Source organism: Tiliqua scincoides, chromosome 10 (genome assembly GCF_035046505.1).
Source record: "Tiliqua scincoides isolate rTilSci1 chromosome 10, rTilSci1.hap2, whole genome shotgun sequence".
Lineage (NCBI taxonomy): Eukaryota > Metazoa > Chordata > Lepidosauria > Squamata > Scincidae > Tiliqua > Tiliqua scincoides.
The window spans coordinates 26305591-26325154 of NC_089830.1; the positions used below are offsets into that span (position 1 = coordinate 26305591).

Consider the following 19564-nt stretch of genomic DNA (forward strand, 5'->3'; position numbering starts at 1 on the left):
TATACCGTAGTCTTTCGAGACTGAAAGTTGCCAACCACCACTAATACAGCCTCAAGAGGAATCTTTGGTTCCTTTCCTCCCTGCAAAGGAGCAGCTCCAGAGCTTCTCAACCTTCCTGCTCCTTCTCTCTAGGGTGGAGGTGGGGGCTCTGAGGGTGTGACTCACCTTAGGTGAGGCCAGTGGCTAGCTGTGAGTCGCTTTAGAGCAAGCAACAAAGATGATTTCTGTACCTGCAACAGATGTGCAGGAGGAGGGATTTCAGCTGCCCCACCACAGTGACCAGAGAGGGAGGAAGTTGTAACTGCTAAAATTCCCCCTTCCCCACCACAGAACTGGGGCTCCAGCCAGCTCATTTCTTTGCTCTCCCCCATGAGGCTCAAGAAGCAGCCTTGCTTGGCTACAGCAGATTAGAGAAAGGGAGCAAACAGCTGAGGGGAGGGGGAGGTGGAACACCCCCGCCTGCCTGCCACCCACCCCCCTCTGCAGCCTCCTCATTTGCACAGGGAAGGAGGTGAGATCTTATTCATATGTAAACCTCTATTAATAGCTGCTGTGACCTGCTGTAGGGCCCAACAGCTGCCAACCTGTCACCCCTTCCTGTTGCTTCCACCAGAAGGTTGCCAGGAAAAGGTAGCAGCCTCCAAGGCAAGGAAAGGGGAAAGGTCTAGGCCTGCAGAACAGAGAGCTTGCCAACCTCTCCCCAACAGTCCAGCTCTTGTGCCTGAGACACAGCAGCTCTTGGGGCGCCACCGCTGGGGTGACAGCGGCACCCTTCCAGCCATGCCACCCAGGATAACTTGCACCCGTGGACCCCCCAGTTACACCACTGTGTGCCTGTCAACAATACAGTAGACGGAGGTCACAATCCTATCCACACTTTCGTGGGAGTAAGCCCCACTGACTATAATGGGACTCACTTCTGAGTAGACATGCATAGGATTGGGCTCTCAGACACGGAAATGAGATGCAAGGAAAGCATCATCCACTCAGCTCCAAGTGAGTATCACTGCCTGCTTTGTTTTTGTGTGTCATGTTGAGTGTTAAGGCACAGGAGCAGGAGTCAGTGAGAAAGCTGGCAGCCCCTGGGGAAGGGTGCAGGGGGGGTAGGGTGGAAGGTGCGCTCACCTCTTCGCCCCTGTCCCCCATCACCTTCCAAGGGCAGAGCTGGGCTGGTGCCGGGTGGGGCTTGGCGCTATTCATAGCCCAGCGCGGAGGATATTTTTATATCCAGCTGCTGCTTGCGGGGAGGTGAGGGGGGGGCGATGGCAACAGCAGCACCGCGACAGGATCCGGTGTGAATTATGCATCGTGGTGGCTGTGATGTGCTGTTGAGTTCAAACCGGCAGCAACACCTTCCCCAGAGATTGCAGAACTGGGGGGGGGGGAATGCACTGTGTGTAGCTGCTGTGTGGAGGGGTGTGTGTGTGTGACCAAACCCAGGATTCTACGGTATGCCATTCTGCCTCCCCCACTTGTACATCATGCTGACTAAATGTGGAGGAACCGCTCACTGCTGCCCTAAAGACATCTGGGGAAACAGAATACAGAAATTCTCCCCCCCCCCATTTCTTCCAGTTAGTGCTTGATTTCTCAGGTCACTTCCTCTAATGCAGAAACCCTGCTGCCTGAATGCCAAGAGAATGAGGAAAAACTCGTGGTTGAGGATGCAGTCTGCACACACTCAGAGGCATTCTCAGCATGGTTGAGGAAACCAAGCCCAAGAAGCAGGCCTGGGTCAAGCTTAAAACATTTTAATCCCAGGAACAGTGTCCAACTCTTGAGATTCCCGAGGCAGAAAACAAGAATTCAGGCAAAAATTGCTTGCATCAACACATCCTCTGTCTTCTCTTTCTGCCCATTTAAGGTTAAGTGGTGCACTCCTCAAGGCCAGGGTGTTTTCCTTAATGCATGACTCTATGCAACTATTTTTTTAAAATTACATCTCTGCTATTTTATAACAGGACAGTGCTTGACTAGACCACTAGGAATCACACACACACACACGTGCCCCCAACTCAAATCTGTTGCAGCCACAAACACACCAGATGGCCTCCATCTCTGTCAATCTCTCCCCCCCCCCCCCCCCCCGGTGAAATAAAGCGAAACAACTTCTGGCCTGCCTTACCAGGCAAGTTGTAAAGATTAAGCTAGCCAAGGTGGAATGTTTTGGACACTTAGAATATGTTGTGCAAAATAAGTGGCCCCATTTACATTCCGTGCCTGCTTTTGGGACAGGACAAGCACTTCCTCACTGGATGCAGAGTGGAGTAAGACAAAGGGAGCCTGCCCCCCAACTTTTCACTGCTCTCTTGCAACCAAATCCAGTCTACGGAGCGCTCTTCGCTCCCCTACTCACGCCAGGTGCCTAACCTATACCGTTCTTCCTGGGATGCTTATTCCCAACCTGAATGGTGTGAAAAGTGAAAAATGAGAAACTGCTGCAACTCAAATGATCCAGGAGGGAGGCTGCCTGCTGTCTCCCTGACCAGATTCACTGCTCCAGGCACATCTCCATTCCAAAGCATCTCAGTTACAAGATGGTTCAGTTAGGTATCTGCACCTGGTGCAAATTTTGCATTAGTACCAGGGGAGCATGTCTAATTTACTCAGAGGATGTTAGATTCAGAACAGTGACTCAGATAAAGGGTTCCTCGAAGGGCAAATGATCTTTACATTTCCACCTGGAGAGTTTGCATTCAGTATGCATCAGAGTGAAGCACACAACTCATGTCTGGTTCAGATGTGCAGTGAGAGGCTGCCATGGTAGGTGGAACTGTATTTTTCCCCTTATGACAGTCATTTCTGTTCTGCATTCCACAAGTTTCTTTGCAACTCGGCAGCTGGGAGCTGATGGACGGGACAGGTGATGAACTTGAGGGCAGTAGGCCGCAGGTGGCACGAAGGTGTCTTATCTGATTAATGCTGAACTAGGTCACTGATGCACACAGAAGACTGACTGCAACTGGGTGCTCTGTCTCCTTGCAAAAACACAAGGAAGGGAGAAGGGGCTGCACCACCTGGAAGAAGGGAGTGGCTGGAAGCAAGCCAGGGCTACTGGAAGTGCTGAATGCTGCAGTCACACAAGCGAAATCCCACTGGTGCTTCCTTGCTCAGGAAACCACCAGCCCTGAGGTGGCAGCTGGTAAGTACACTCAGCACCACCTCCACTGACAGCTGGCAGGGAACTGGGCAGCCTGCTCCCTTCCTCACACCCCCACTGGCGAGCCACATTTTTCAAACTGGGAGATGCAGAAAGAGCCTAAATATTAGCCAAGACTCTGGCTTCTTTCCTTCGCCCCTCACACAGCTGTCAATCCTGATCTGTGTCCTGCCATGCAGGCAAGGAAGGGACGCTCCCCAACACAGGCATACTGAGTGAGGAGAGAAAGGATGTTGACAAGCGGAGAGGGATGGCAGGGAATGCCATGAAGATGATCAAGGGCCCTTGAGCTGCTCCCGGGAGGAAGCGTGTTCGGGGCATTTTAATCTTCTTTCCTCTAGGCTGGAGGCGATGTGCTGGCTGACAGTCTTAATATCTGAAAGGATGTCAAAGGAAGGAGCTGACAGTAGTACAAGGAGCTTGGGAAGATGTAGGTTGAACGCCAGGGCAGTGGTGCTGGCTGTGTAGGAACAGGACAGTGTGGATCCTGCAACTGCAGAAAAACTTCCAAGTCTTTAGGGGGAAAACCACAAGTTTCTAGCCCTTGAGGCAGTGGCGACTGGCTTCAAAGCACAGGTGCACATGCGCAATGATGAATTGCACAGACTGGATCGGACCCAGTGGTGCAGTGCCAAGAACTGCAATGGAAAGGACAACAGGGAGGCCAAGAGAATAGCAAGAATCAGACTTTATTCATGACCCTTTGAGGTCGCTTGCTGCCAGTGAATGAGAGGAGCGGCCAGCTCCCAGAGCTGGCCATGAAAGAGAGGCATACAGGTGTACTGAAATAAAGGGGGGAGGGATTGTCACTCCCTGGCCTCAGCGGTCTGACAGCCACTGGCTTCAAGGGCCTGTGCAGCTGTGGCACCCCCCTCCCCAATCTCAAGAAAATCATGCCCCACTCTTTGCTTCAGGTTGCAGCACAAATTTTCTGGGCAATTTTCTTTTCTTTGCCTTTTGAGAGCATGTCTCGTGCAGAATGCCCAGCTAGAGGCCTAGCAGCGGACAATACTGCCCACTTCCCACAGTGACCGAGGGCTTCCTTCCAGTTGGTGCGCTTAACCCAAAGACAGGAAGGAGAGGCAGACTGGCTGGGACCGGCCAAATCTTAATGAAACGCGAGGGGATACGATGCTCTGATGTAATCCGTGAACTACAACCTGTACACACACAGAGAGAGAAAGAGAGAAGAGAAAAAGAACCATGGTGAACTCAGGTTGGGGAGCGGGCCCAAGACCACGCAGGAGGCTACAGAAGGCTGATCCCTCTTAGAAACAGGGCAGGATCCCTGGAGTGCTCTCCCACTAAAAGAGAACGGCATCCTAGATTCAACTTACCTGAAGGATGTACTCTAAACCTTTTCAGATTCAAACCACTTCTTCTAGTATCTGAGCTCAGAAATCTGAGGCAAGAGTCATTTCTTTAAATACATACACTGGTTCCACTTAACACAGGCACACCAGACATCCCCACACAGAGCAACAGTTTTGTGTTTCAGAGCTGGAATCGACACCTGTGGCAATGTGGTGGGACGGATGATTGCATGGCAAAGTGGGGAAGCCCCACTTTCAGTAACGCTTCCATGTTAAAGGGACACCCACAGGCAGAAATGCAGCACATCCAGGAGGCAGCCTGCACAGAAGCCACCTCTTCAGCATGGGGGGCGGGGGGTTCATGGCACAGCCCATGTGGCCACTGTGTGGGGGTCAAGCCACAGTTGACACCTGTCTGTATTTGACACCCTTGAATTAACACACTTCACCAGACATACCTCAAGTGCAATGCACGGTAAGAGGACCAAACAAGGTCATTCATGTCTGCAAAGCGTTTCTGAGCCCATTTGTGGCAGACACCCCTACCCTGACAGGACCAGATCAACCAGTTAGTTCTACTGCATGGGGAATCGGGATGGGTCCTCCACAGAGCTGTCTCCCTAGCCAGGCTGTCCCTGTGGGGGGTGACGTTGTAAAGTCACTTACGTGATCTCCCGGAAGGCACGCTTCTCCACGTATTTCAAGCGGTATTTTCTCTTGAACCTGGCAAGGAAGGGAAAACAGAGCTTAGTGCTGGCTGGCCCACGATCTCCCATGCAGGAGGGCAGCATGCCACACACTCCAGCACCACCACCATTACCTGACCATGCCAGAGACCACCTCTGCCAGCACCTCTCCAGTCATTACCATCCCCGGGATTTAAAAAGGGAGGAGAGGAGGAGAAAGCTGTGGGCCAGAGCACTCCCACTCCTTTCAAATCCAGAGAGCAGCAGGAAGAGGAGGAAAATGCCTCCCCCATGGACAGGCCAGTCCAACAGAGCTTTGGGGCTGACAGAGTCACTGTACATCCCTCCCCCCAAAAAATCACAACACAAACCAGCCATAAACTGAGAGCAGATACTAGGGGCAGCCCTTGTGGCTGGGGAGTCAGCTCTACTCCCTGGAGCCCAGAACCCCCTTGCTAGGAACGAAGCCCTCTTGCCAAACTCAGCCAAGAGTTGTCAGGAAGAAACCACTGCACTCAATGACTCACCACTTTAATCTGTGAACTGACTCCATGAAACAAAAATGGATGTGTGTGAGCAGTTGTGAAACGATATTGAGAAAGGCTCAGTTCCAAGTGCCATTAGCACGTACACACACACACACACCCCGCACCACAGACCTGCAGGTGTGAACCAGCCCAGAGGGTCGATAACAGTTTCCAGGGTGTTCCAGCCAGAATGCCTTCCCGAGTACCTGGGCTAGAGACAGCTGACGGCTTAGCCCTCCCTGTGCCTCCGTGCCCAGGGTGGGGGGTCTTTTGCATGCCTGCAACTAGATCCTCTGGGCTTGTCTTTGGACTCATTAGGAAGCACAGAGGGTTTGCCTCCACAGGGTAAGAGTGACCCCCCCCCCCCAGTTTTAAATTCAGTGCACCTTAACTACCAGAAATGTGGGCCACGCTGTCCTAGTGCCGCCTGTGGAAGTCTCCCTGCCCCCTCTTCCCACTTACTTGGCACGCTCCCGGGGCTCTATGATATTGCGCTTCTGCAGGCTCTTGAACCGGTCCTTCAGGATGCTGCCTTCAGGCTGCAGAGGGGAGGAGGAAGTCAGGGAGAGACATTTGCACTGGGACCTACAGGTGTGATGCCCATGTTCTCTCTCACACACTCACAGACACCTTGCCGCAACCACCCCCCCATTCCTCAAAGGACAGCAGATTGCAAGATGTGAAGGTCCTTGATGTATAGGAAGTGGGGTTTTTTTTTTTTTTGCAAGTGGCTGATTTTACAAGTTTTGTGCAACTGCAGTTGTGCCTATTAATCTACAAGGGAGAACAACGTAACCTGCCTCAAGATCTAGGGACACCACAGACTAAATGACAAGCAGGGATTCAGGCTGAAGGCTCAAGGCAGAGAGAAGCCAAAGGGACTTCTGCTACAGGACTTAGCATCCTTTGAGCAACTGTGAGGAAACCAGGAGAGAGCGGGTGTGCGGGTGCCCCACCCCAATTCCCACAGCAGATCCAGCGAGCTTCCCCCATCAGAAAGTGGATTCTCACAGTGTTTCTTGCAGCTACAACCCCCTCCCTGCCACACCTCCAGTTGTTTCTGTGAGTGCAACTCTTCACACAAAATCAGCTCCTCACATCCACTCGTAAAATGTTTTCCTGCTTTTGGTGGTGGGAGAAATTTGCCAGAGCGACAGGGGGGAAGTGTTAAAAGGTGGGGTGGAATGGAGCAGCAGAAAGCCCTTGTATCCAAAGCTGCTGATCCACGAAGCTCCGGGGTGGTCCTCGGACCAGCCACAATCTCTGCCTGGCTTACCAATCATGTGGTTACCCACGAGAATCCCATTTAACAGGAAGCTCTCACCAACCATCCCCCTGAGCCCTGCAGCAGGGGTGGAAATTAACGGTTGATGGGGATGGGTCTGGGATGTGAAGCGGGCACAAGCCAGAGAATTTCACCCTTGCTGCACAGTTTCCCACAGAAATCAGTAGAAAATACAGGACAAAGAAAAAGGAAGTGATTCCTTCAAAGACCTGTGGAAACCCCGCCACAGGACAATTGGCTATTTAGTGCAACTCTGACACACTATTGTTCTCTGAGCCACCCTTGAGAAGCAGTGGTGATTGGGACTGCCAATTTTAAGTGTAGAAGAGTTGGAGCATCTGTAAGGGTGCAAAGTAGTGCTTTCTGGCTACTGGTCATAGTATCCAAAAGCAGGGCCTCCATGTGGAAAGACACGAGAAAGAACTGCAACAGATGCTGGAGAGTGACGGATGATGACACGTCCTTCCCAGCAGGAGGAATTCAGAGGTATACTGCCCTTGAACAGAGAGGTTCTATCACAACTAAGAGCCCTCCATGACAGACATGCAGACAACCAGGAACTTGAAGAGATGCTACCACGACCATTCCTTACTGCTCACGTGGGAAAGGGGATCCTTCACTAGGTGCCTCAGCTCCCCGATCTTTGCCTACTCGGCAGGGCCAGGGAGTCCCCTGGTGACCTTCACATTCCCAGCAGAGACTGCTGCAAATTCTCCGAGCGCAAGGATGGATCTCATCATTGGACACCAAAGGAAGAACTTGGGAGGCACAGACCACCCCCACACAAAATGCAAGGGAGTTGTGTCTGTATCACACCTTTTCCTGGACAAGCACAGAACAACTGCCTGCCCCCCTTGAGGGCGCCACCTCTGCTTTTTCACAGCCCGCTCCCTCCGTGGAAAAGCACCTCGGTCCCTCCAAGGGCAGCAAGCCTAGGCTACCAAATCTTCCCAGGTAAGCAGTGTTCGGCCGAACCAAAGCCTGCATCTCAAGAAGCCTGGCTCTGAAGTGCAGCATGAACACCATGCAGGCAGCCTGAGAAGGGAACACAGTGGATTTGGGGCAGGCAGAAGGACAGAGGAAGGGGCAGCCACATGAGGTGGAAGTGGGGTGTGGGAGACGACCCCTGCTTAGCACAGAAGCAGCCCAAGGGCCGGGGCAGAGGGGCTCCTGCTCACCTTCAGCGTCCGCAAGGAGTCGGCCAGCTCTGTACTCAGCTGCACATCCAGATCGGGGTCTTCGTACCTGCCAGAAAGGGGATGTTTGGAAACGCCAGACCAAGCAGGCCCAGTGTCTGCATCCCAGGGGGGAGCTGCAGTGTGCAGTGCTGGCTGAACTGCTCTCCTCCCCCCCCCCCACACCCTGGCCCTTACTTGAGCCTGCCCAGGCGCTTGGGCTTGTTGGCTTCCACCTCCCGCTTGGCTGTGCGGGCTTGTTTCCGGCGCAGCAGCTCCGCCTCCCTCTGCTTCACCTGCAGCCGGATGGAGCGCAGCTGGAAAAGCTCCTGCCGCCGGAGCCGGGCTGCCTTCTCGCTCAGCTCCTGGGATTTCTGAGTGCACAGAAAAGAGACAGTCGGACGGAGGCACTGCAGAGAAGCGCGTTCCTCTTTCTGTGGCCATCTTTGGCTCGGCGCAGCGCCATCTGCAGTCCAGCACAAGCCCCTTGAGGAGCAGGCCAGGATGAGGTCATTGGGTCTGCATCAGCAGAAGAGTGGTCTCTGAGCGGTGTCCTCCTCGCTGCTGCGCAGCTCACGCAGGGAGCAGATGGCAGGCGCTAGGCTGGCCCAGATGGCTGCGTGTTCGCGAGCTGCAGCAGCAGCAGCAGCGACGGGGGGAGATAATCAAGCTCGCCTTGGCAGGCGGCCCAGGAGGCAGCCCCATTCGCCACTGCTTCTCAAGGGCAGCTCAGACAGCAATGCAGTGTCAGAGCGGCGTGCAGGAGCTTAGGTGCCAGTGCAAGGGAGGGCACCAGGATGCAGTTCTCTTGTTATCTGGTGTGCTCCCTGGGGCATTTGGTGGGCCGCTGTGAGATATGGGAAGCTGGACTACATGGGCCTATGGCCTGATCCAGCAGGGCTGTTCTTATGACACATACACAGGCACAGCAACACTTTCAGGGGCTGGTTTGCCCATTCTCTGTCTCTGCTAAAGGAGCCTGAAGTCTGTGCCATGATCCCTGCCCTTATTTGGCATAATACACTGTGGCTTTGCTAGTAAGAGGAGGGGCCAAAAAGTCTCAGAAAGCTCAAAGGCTTCGTCTTTAGACACCAGACAGTTTACTCAGTCACGTTTCTGGCTTTTAAGACCAAAGTCCACACATATGCTTGTTACTCTTGGCAGTCGTAAGGGCAAGAAAGGTGAATTGCTGGTTCGTAGACAGCACAGATTCTCAGGAAAGCAAACTGTACCTATATCACATTCCGTAGATTTTCTATGCTTCCAGGGAATCACAGCACACCTACGCACACACAGGCTCCGGAGGGGGGAGGGGGAGTGTGGAAACCTGTTTTCTGGCTGCCCCTGCCTTTGTTTCTGGACAGAGATGACGAGTGACAAGATCAACCCCCCTCGCCTCCCTCATGGGCCAAGGCACTCATTGCAAAAGCAGCAGGCCAATTTGTCTCTGGTTCACTTCTCACCTCCACTGTGAACTCGCTGGGTGGCCATAAGTAAGTCGGCGTTCTCAGCCTGCCCCCCCCAACTGGGGAATACCACCACCAGCCTACCTCACAGGGCTACTGTAAGGACTGAGAGAGCACGAAGAACACTGAATAGCTGAAAGAACTAAACAAATGCAGCTGTTCTTATAACTGCAACATTCCACGTGTGAAATAAGAACCGCGTTTCTGTTGCTTCTCTCCCTGAAAACTACAGATCTGTCTTAGAGTTATGCATTGCTGAGAGATCCCTGCTGGGCTCTCCAAACACAGGACGACACCCACCAGCCGCTTGGCCACCTTCTCCTTCTTGCGCTGCCGCTCTGACTTCTTTTCTCCCGCTGCCACTTGGGAGAAACAAGATGCAGGGGTGGAGTCCGCTGGCGCTTCCTCCTCCTGCGGCTCTTTCCCTTTTGTCGCACTTTCCTGCCCTTCCTCGTCGCCAGAGTCCTCCTCCAGAAGTCCCTCGCACTGTTCCCGGAACACTGTTTCCTGCAAACACGGAGAGAAGTGGCAACACGAGCACACTGTGAAACACACACCCACACAGAGAGAAGGACGTGCAGCCTACCTAAGCCAGGCCCTTTTGGCAGATGGCTACTTATTTAGGTTGCAACGCACAAGGGTTCGAGGAGGTGCCTTCGTGACCAAGACAAGACATGGACATGCCTATTCAGAGGATGGAGTGGACTTGCAGGGGGCAACCAGGGCTCGACACCACCAGTGTGGTTTTACCACGAAGCACTATCCAGGCCCTGCTGGCTCCAATCAGGCTGCACATGGAGTACTTAAGACACATAGCCGCCGCCTTCTGTGGAGGCATCAGCTGGTTCACCTAGCACAGCACTGCGCCCAAGTTGCTACAGTCAACACTCCAGGGTGGCATACGAGTCTTGGAGGTGACCAGAGTTGAACCCGAGGCCTTCTGCATTCAACACAGGTGCTCTCTTGCTGAGCTGCAGCCTGTCCCCAGGGCGCAGAGGCGGTAGGGGGGCAGAAAGCTTAACGTTTGAGGTCAGGCGAACAAATTCATACAGGAGAGAAAAAAGGCAGAGGAGACGGATTTTGGTTTCCAGTTTAAGCACTGCCAACTGCACCTCTGAGGGCATCTCAGAGCCCCTCCCTCCCTCCCAAACAGCAGCCCCTCCAGCCCGGGTTCCCTGCCAGCTCCTTCCCTAGTCAGGAGACTTTCCTGTGTGCGGGAAGGCGGTGCTGAGAGCCAGGCCCTGGCACCTCAGGGCAGGATTACTTACAGCTTCTCAGAGGTCGGCCTATCCCCTTAACCTGACACAGTGCTCAAGGGCTAAGGCCTATTACCAGGCTAAATATACCCTCTTCCCAGGCCAAGCACCAGGGAGAGGGGAGCTGGCAAAAAAGGATCACCACTACGCAGAAGGAGGGAGACCAGCAGCACCACCGGTTTCTCAGCATGAGGACATCTGGACAAACGGTCAAGGTACCAAAAGTCATCAAGTGGGGGCTGTTCCTTATGGGGAGGGTTAAACACACTGCTCTGTCACTGCCAAGCTGCAGTATCATAGCCTATCACCACCTCTGGGGCCACACATTTCCAGAGAAAGGCAGGAGGCAACAAGCTGGGATCTTCCAGCTAGACAGAGACTAACAGGCTCCCTGAAGCCGACTGAGGGTTCCCCCACAAGGGGATCAGGAACGGCACAGAGACTTTCCTGAAGTATGCGTGTCTACAGATGCGTGACCCGACTCAACGAGTGCTCAGGCTGTGAGCATAAACACGCAGGAGGCTTTAATATACAGTCAGCGATTGTTATAGATGAACAGCATACTTTAAGAACATCAGGAGTTCCCCTGCGTGTGTGGATCTGCTATCCATGGTTTCACCCACCTGCTGATTGGGTCTGCCCCCCCCCCCCAGCCATTACCTCCATTTTCTACTGGAAGCAATTGAAGCACGCGTGTTTCTTGCTTAACCAACGAACACCCTTGCTTCACCGAAGAATGTGGTGTGCAGGCACACAGCCTGCACACTAGAGGGAGACTAACCATACATGAACAGGAAGCAGGGACTGCCCTGCTTCTTTTTAACATTTGGTTAGTCTCCTCCTCGTAAAAGTTGATTGCCTTCAGTTCGGCAAAGATATTCCTTGGTTAGCAAGAAACGCCCATGCTTCAATTGCTTCCAGTGGAAAATGAAGGTAATGGGCAGGGGGGATAAGACTGCTATTTATATAGGGTTCCCCCTGTATCTACTGTTTCTGTATCCACACGTTGGGGGGGAGAACAGAACCCCCCCCGATATGGGGGGACGTCCTGTACAGAATCACATAAATAAAACCCCAGGTTGTTTTTGCAGTCACCCTGAGCCTCCCCAGGAGGAGGAAAGGACCTTGCAGGACATAGGGGAACACCTACTCCCATGTGACACCTTTCCTGGAAAAACAGCCACCAGCCTCTGTTGGGACGAGCACCGGAATCCAGGCTGGTGCCTGGCAGGTTGTCCACTATCTTCAAAGGATGCCCTCCCCCACTGGGGCCAGCACTCACCTGGGTGGGGGCTTCAGCCTCTGTGGGGAAATTCAGCTGACGCTGCAGCTTCTCCTCTGCCTTCTGCCTCTTCAGTTCCACTTCGTGGGCTTGGAGGAGCAATGCCTACAGTTTCAGGGCAGTGGGAGAAAGACGGTGTAAGGAGGAATGGAACCCAGCAATCCGCTCGCTGCAGTGCTTCATCTACCATTCACCACACATTACCCCCGTTTATGATCCAACGAGGGTCTCCCAGGCAATAACCGCCCTGGATTTTAGCAATACATACTGTACGTTTTCCCCCACACCCCACCCTGGAAACCCCCCAGTCAACATAGAGTCCTCCCCTTCCCAATTCCTTCTTCAAAACCCTGCAGATACCTGGTGAGCCTGGAAAGTGGGATTATAGGACCCTCCCGAGGAGATGACCTCTACTGCAGGCAGCTGCGATGGCGCCTTCCTCAGCCTCTCTGGGCGCTAAGAGAAAACAGAGGATTGAGCAGGCATATGGAATCACCTTCCCCACCCCTCGCTCCTATTCAGGAACTGGCCTGCTGTTTACCTTCACTGGCTTCTTTTTGGTCTGTTCTAGGAACCAGGTATCCTTCCCAGCCAGGGCTTTATCCAGAGGGTCTGGAAGGTCAAGAAAAAACACCATCAAGGAACTGGGGATGCCCCCAGCCTCTCTCTCTTCTGGACGTGGTGCAACAAAACCTTCCGTGAACCCTTCCGTGAACAGAAGCCTTGTGGACGCTGAAACCCACAAATAAATCCACAGGCCAGAGCACAACAGATCTCCAAAAGCAACCAGATCTCTGCTCCAGTTTCACCCAGAGGGTGTTCTGACACCAGGAGAAGCTAGGCCTCAGAAGACCTTCTAAAGGCCTTACATTACTTCTCATTTGGGGGGGGGGGGGGAAACGAGAGTGACGTTCTAAAGCCTTGTGCGGCCTCCCTGGCCTCTGGACGCAACTGGGGCACAGCTCCGGTCGCATTCGGAGAGTACAAGTTGGGCCTCAGTGCAGGTTGGAGGACCCATGTTGAATCAAACGTGTAGATGCAAAATCCACGGACATTGAGTCCGACCTGTATTTATCTCTCTAACTCCATCTGGTGCTCGCTGGCCAGCTTTAAGGAGGAAAAGGCACATCCAGATGGCAACCTTCAGTCTCGAAAGACTCTGGTATCGCGCTCTGAAAGGTGGTTCTGGAACAGCGTCTAGTGTGGCTGAAAAGGCCAATTCGGGAGTGACAATCCCTTCCACACTGGGAGCAAGTGCAGTCTGTCCCTGGTCTGTCTCCCTGGCTGTGGGCCTTCCTTCTTTGCCTCTTTGCCTCAGACTGTTGGCCAAGTGTCTCTTCAAACTGGGAAAGGCCATGCTGCACAGCATGCCTCCAAGCGGGCTGCTCAGAGGCCAGGGTTTCCCATCTGTTGAGGTCCACTCCTAAGGCCTTCAGATCCCTCTTGCAGATGTCCTTGTATCGCAGCTGTGGTCTACCTGTAGGGCGCTTTCCTTGCATGAGTTCTCCATAGAGGAGATCCTCTGGGATCCGGCCATCATCCATTCTCACGACATGACCGAGCCAACGCAGGCGTCTCTGTTTCAGCAGTGCATACATGCTAGGGATTCCAGCACGTTCCAGGACTGTGTTGTTTGGAAAAGGCACATCAGTGAACATATTGTTCCTGCCCAGAGCCTTCGGGTTAGGGATGCTATAAGTTGAAACGAACAAACCAAAATTTGCCAAGAAGGAATCCTAGTCGCGAGATTAGAGCTGAGAATGTGCATTCTTGCTTCAGAACCCACTCTCCTGCTCCACGATAATCAGAAACCACCCCTGCTTTCTCCCTTTTCTCAACCACCACCGTGGGGTCAGAATCCTCAGTTCACCCATAAGCAGCCCCTAAAGGGACAACAGCAATCCCTCTCCTGTGCACTCTGACCACCTTGATCAGGGGGCAGCAGAGAAGAGACGCAAGTGGCAACTAATCCTGCTTAAGCCGTTGTAAATTCTTCCCATGGGACCTACTCTGAATTTGGGGATTAAAGTGAGACAGGAAACACACAGGGAGAAGTGGACGGGGAGGACCTGCTGCACTGGCAACTCTGCTCTGTTTGTAGGAGCAGCTGCCCAAGAGGGTGGGGGGGCTGTCACGTTCCAGCTGCCCAGGGGCCTGAGCGGTGGCCTCAAGAGAGGTCATCTTGTGTTCTATGGCACTAAGATTAGCCCTGAACCCTTGACCCCAGCAGATGGGGGAGAGGAGGAAGGAGTGAAGGATAAACTTCCTCACTCAGGGGGGGTCAGGGGAAGGGGGGGGCTACCAGTATTGCACCTGCTGAGAAAGTGGTGGCTGGGCTGAATACAAAAATCATCCACTGCCCAACCTCCTTCTTCATACAACAGCCCAGCAATACCTACAGAAGGCAACATGGAGAGTACATGGCAGAGATTTCCTGAAGGTGAGAAGCCCACAGAGGCAACCTGGCCAAATGAGCACACCTGGTTAGAAAGTGAGCCCCAACTTTTAGAGCACAGAGCTGCCTAACTCAACTCTCCAGGCTTGAGTAACAGAACCCAGGATGCTGAATCCCAGAATCAGGATAGGGCATCTTCTAGCCTGCCTCTTCTCACCACCAAATGTTCTTGCATCCATAAAATGAAGTCTCCTATCCCAAATGCTTATATTTTTGCTAAAGAAATTTCTTTTAGTGAGGTAGGAAGACTTCCTGGCTAATCATTTTTCTGTCCTTTCAGCAAGTTGCTGGATCAATGCTGGCCTCTCCTGGAGAAAACTAGTACAACACCAGAACAGTCTTACTCTAATGCAGAGACAGGTGGCTGTTTGGTCTGCCCCCCCCCCCCAAAGTTGGAAAAAGCACAACACTTGAGAGGCAGGGAGACAAAATACACCTTGAGACCATAATCGATTACCACAGATTTGTGCACCAGAGACAGAGGAGCTGACTCAGCCCCATGCTGGAAAAGAAGGGGCAGAGGGATATTGGACAAAGCAACAGCATTTAGGCTGCATCATGCCACATAGGAAATGATACTTCAAGCATCCGCCTCTGTGCTCCCGTTTAGCCCTTGCAGGGAAAATTTTCTTTACATGCAAATCAGCATCTCAATCGAAGGACTCCTCCACTCATGGCATTCATGTGTCAACTAGCATGGGGGCTAGTCAACTAGCATGTGTGGAGAGGGGGGATTTGCTGCATGCTAACAGTCTATCCTCCAGATCTACTTTACCCAGGCTTTGTGCACTGGAGAGGACACTAACCACCATTCAGAACGCGATACCATAGTCTTCAGAGACTGAAGGATGCCAACAATATCATGCAGACTACAGACTCTTTCAATGAGAGGACTGCATGGGGGTCCTTCACAGGCAAGTACTTTTGAAAAGTCCAGCCACCAAATAAACTGGCCTGCTGACTACAAACATACATTTAATACTGAGCCCAAAGCAACACTCGTTCACCATGCTTTTGGCAAGTTTAAAAATCTCCTTCCCAGAGGAGAGGCAGTTAAACTCTTAGGATGCCTTTAAAAGGGGATTGGACGAGTTTCTGGAGGAAAAATCCATTACAGGTTACAAGCCATGATGTGTATGTGCAACCTCCTGATTTTAGAATCAGGCTATGTCAGAATGCCAATGCAAGGGAGGGCGCCAGGATGCAGGTCTCTTGTTATCTGATGTGCTCCCTGGAGCATTTGGTGGGCCGCTGTGAGATACTGGAAGCTGGTCTAGATGGGCCTATGGCCTGATCCAGTGGGGCTGTTCTTATGTTCTTAAACTTCCAAGTCCCACCTCTCCAGCTACAACAAAGTTAAGGGATGAACACTGGAGCTTCTGAAACCCAGACTCGTTCCCCCCTTTTCTTACTTGAGTCTGACCAGATATCGTAGAACTCTCTGGAGGGACCTGCTACTTCCGTGGAGCTTCCTTCTGCTGCTGGCAGTTTCAACTTCTCCTGAAGGAGGCGCTCTTTTCGGGGCACCACCCCTTCCTCGGCCAGCTGCTCCCACAGACGCTGCTTCCGCTTCAGTTTCCTGCCGTTGGGGATTTGATGGGCGAGGATGCTGAGGAGGAAGGCAAGAGCTGGGTCAGGGAGGCCTGAGGAGGGATGGGAGACCCCCAGGCTTGCTCCGCACAACCCACGGAGTGGGAGACAACTCACTCTTTGGGTGGAGGCACCTTGGAATCTGGCTGTAGAATCAAGTCAATCTTCAAGGGTTTCTCTTTGCCAAGATTCTGTTTTTGGTCTGGGGAAAAACACAAGCCAAGGATTAGTCACAGACCATCATGCATAGAAGCTGAAATAAAGACTAACAGAGGCCTAACCTGATACCCAGTTGCCTGTTCCAGATTGCCCAACCCAATCCCCTCCCAAAGGGGTGCATCTTTTTCCTCATCCCATCAGGCTCCTTATCAACAACCTGCTTTACTGAAGAGCCACATTAGGTGACAGCAGGGAAACCAATGCTCAAAAGGGATTGACTAGAAAGTAAGGCCACGCACCCCATGTGACACACTCCCTACAAACGGGTACTCAGAGTGGAAAGACAGAGAACAACAAGGGGAATTTTCTGCAACACACAGTGAGCTCTGCAATGCAAGGATGACAGACTATATGGGTCCCCAACATATACTGGTGGCCCAAATCTTAGCCAACAGGTGTCAATTACTCTAACTTTAGATCTAGGTTCCCACTTCTTTGGTACTCTACTCCAGGGATCTCCAAACTTTTTGGCCAGAGGGCCGCATCAAACATCTTGCATGGTGTAGAGGGCCAGAAAAAAATGTAAATATAATAGAGGTGGAACTTAGATGAGTAAATAAATGAACGAATAGGCTCATTCATTCAACCTCTCTGGCCCTTAGAACACCCTCCAGATGCAACCAAAGCACAGCCAATCATGTCTGGCCAAGTGGGCCAGAGGCTTTCAGGGGACAAGAGGCTGACCGTGGGCAGGACTACTCCAACCTGGGGCAGTCCTGCGCCGTTGCCAGTGCTCACCTTGAACCTCATTACCGGTGTCGACAAAGAACAGGCTTTCATCTGGCTTTTCTGACACTGGCCCTCTGCAGAAGAGAAAACACATTAAATAAGCAGACATCAGTTCCCTGCCAAAGCAGGGCTGCTCTCCTGTTCCTGCGCTCCGCTCTGTAATATGGGTCTAGTTGTGCATCCAAGGCATAGCTGGAAGGGGCATAGCTGGAAGGGGACGGAGCACTCAGCGGGGCAGGCAAGCCGCCCCTCCCTTCAGAGCCACTCCTGGCGGGGGGAGCAAAAAGGAGCTGTATGGGGGAATGGCTCCAAAGGGAGGGGCCCCCTGCCCGCCTGGCTGAGCCTGCCAGGCCGAGTGCTCTGCCCCCTCCAGCTATGCTACTGCCCACATCCTGTGGCAAAGAGTTCCACAGACCAATGACATGCTGGGCAGATGCCATTGCCTGCATCCTGTGGCCAGGAGTTCCACAGACTACCCACTCTCTGCACTCCCTGCATTATTTTGTAGGACTCACTCACACCGCCCCCTGTAAAGGTAGGCTGGACCCCACCACACATGCCCTGTGGCAGGGAGTTCCACAGACCACTCACTGGCCCCCGTATAGCTCTGGGCAGCTCAGCCACCCCACACACAGCTGCCCGCCGCCCCCTCAGCCCCCGCTGACCCCGAGTGGCGCTGCTCGGCGGCGGCCTCCTCCAGCCAGAGGCCCAGCTCGCGGCCCAGCCGCGCCTCCGGCCCCCGCCAGCGCTTCCAGCCCTTCTTGCGGCTCCGCGCGCCCAGGCCGCCCGCCCGCCGCGAGCGCGCCCGCCCGGGGTCCCGCGCGGAGGGCCCCAGGCCCAGGAAGCCGCTCGCCGGCGCCGCCATCGCCGTCCCGCCACGCGCCCGCCGAGAGTGGGCCGGGCGGCCGGGCCGGAAGGGCGGGGGCGCCGTCAGGGGGCGGGGAGGTGCTGGCCCCGCCCGTCCGGAAGGGGAGCGCGCGTGCGCGGCGACGGGCGTCTCTCTGCTGCTGGCAGGCCCGCTGCGGGCTCTGCGGGCAAAGCGAGCGGGCCGGAGAAGGGGGGAGGGGGAGGCGTCCCGGACGAGGAGCGTCTCGCCTGCGGGAAACGCCTCCTGCGCAGGAGGAACAGCAGCAGGCCCTGCGCGCACCCCGCAAGGCGCGGCCCCGGAAGGAAACACTCGCTGGCGGGCGGGCAGGATTCACGCGCACCGACAGTGCCGGTACACCGCCTATCTAGCACTTATGCACTGCCTAACTAGCACCTGTCTAGCGCCTATCTAGCACCTATATACCACCTATCTAGCACCTATATACCACCTATCTAGCACCTGTCTAGCACCTATATACCACCTATCTAGCACCTGTTTAGCACCTATAGACCGCCTATCTAGTGCCTATCTAGCACTTATATACTGCCTAACTAGCACCTGTCTAGCGCCTATCTAGCACCTATATACCACCTATCTAGCACCTGTCTAGCACCTATATACCACCTATCTAGCACCTATATACCGCCTATCTAGCACCTGTTTAGCACCTATAGACCGCCTATCTAGTGCCTATCTAGCACTTATATACTGCCTAACTAGCACCTGTCTAGCGCCTATCTAGCACCTATATACCACCTATCTAGTACCTATATACCGCCTATATACCACCTATCTACCAACTATCTAGCACCTATATACCACCTATCTAGCACCTTTCTAGCGCCTATATACCACCTATCTAGCACCTATATACCGCCTATCTAGCACCTGTCTAGCACCTATAGACCGCCTATCTAGCACCTATAGACTGCCTATCTAGTGCCTATCTAGCACTTATATACTGCCTAACTAGCACCTGTCTAGCGCCTATCTAGTACCTATATACCGCCTATATACCACCTATCTAGCACCTATCTACCAACTAGCACCTATATACCGCCTATCTAGCACCTGTCTAGCACCTATAGACCGCCTATCTAGCACCTATATACCGCCTATCTAGCACCTGTCTAGCACCTATAGACCGCCTATCTAGCACCTATAGACCAACTATCTAGTGCCTATCTAGCACTTATATACTGCCTAACTAGCACCTGTCTAGCGCCTATCTAGCACCTATATACTGCCTATCTAGTGCCTATATACCACCTATCTAGCGCCTATCTAGCACCCATATAAAGCCTATAGCACCTATATACTGCCTATCTAGCACCTATATACCACCTGTCTAGCAACTATATACCACCTGTCTAGCACCTATCTAGCACCTATAGACCGCCTATCTAATGCCTATCTAGCACTTATATACTGCCCAACTAGCACCTGTCTAGCGCCTATCTAGCACCTATATACTGCCTATCTAGTGCCTATATACCACCTATCTAGTGCCTATCTAGCACCTATCTAGCACCTATATACCACCTACCTAGCGC

General features: G+C 53.2%; 1 protein-coding gene across 1 annotated transcript; it reads right to left on the bottom strand.

The window, feature by feature from the left end:
* Positions 1 to 5135: 5135 nt before the first annotated feature.
* On the bottom strand, positions 5136 to 18008 carry NOP53 (NOP53 ribosome biogenesis factor). The gene is made up of 12 exons (XM_066638388.1): positions 17809 to 18008; positions 17153 to 17217; positions 16313 to 16397; positions 16018 to 16214; positions 12692 to 12762; positions 12511 to 12606; positions 12151 to 12255; positions 9913 to 10119; positions 8345 to 8520; positions 8150 to 8216; positions 6149 to 6225; positions 5136 to 5196 (listed from the first exon to the last, which is right to left on the bottom strand). The coding sequence occupies exons 1-12, from the start codon at positions 18006 to 18008 to the stop codon at positions 5136 to 5138; spliced, it is 1407 nt and encodes a 468-aa protein (XP_066494485.1).
* Between the last annotated feature and the right edge of the window lie 1556 nt (positions 18009 to 19564).

Bases quoted from the DNA above. Each gene is read 5' to 3' on its own strand.
- NOP53 (XM_066638388.1), bottom strand. From the start codon at position 18,008: ATGGCGGCGCCGGCGAGCGGCTTCCTGGGCCTGGGGCCCTCCGCGCGG. The intron at 17,218-17,808 runs GTCAGCGGGGGC...TCTCTTCTGCAG, and splicing joins GCCGAGCAGCGCCACTCGGG to AGGGCCAGTGTCAGAAAAGC. The intron at 16,215-16,312 runs GTGAGTTGTCTC...CTTCCTCCTCAG, and splicing joins AAGGTGCCTCCACCCAAAGA to CATCCTCGCCCATCAAATCC.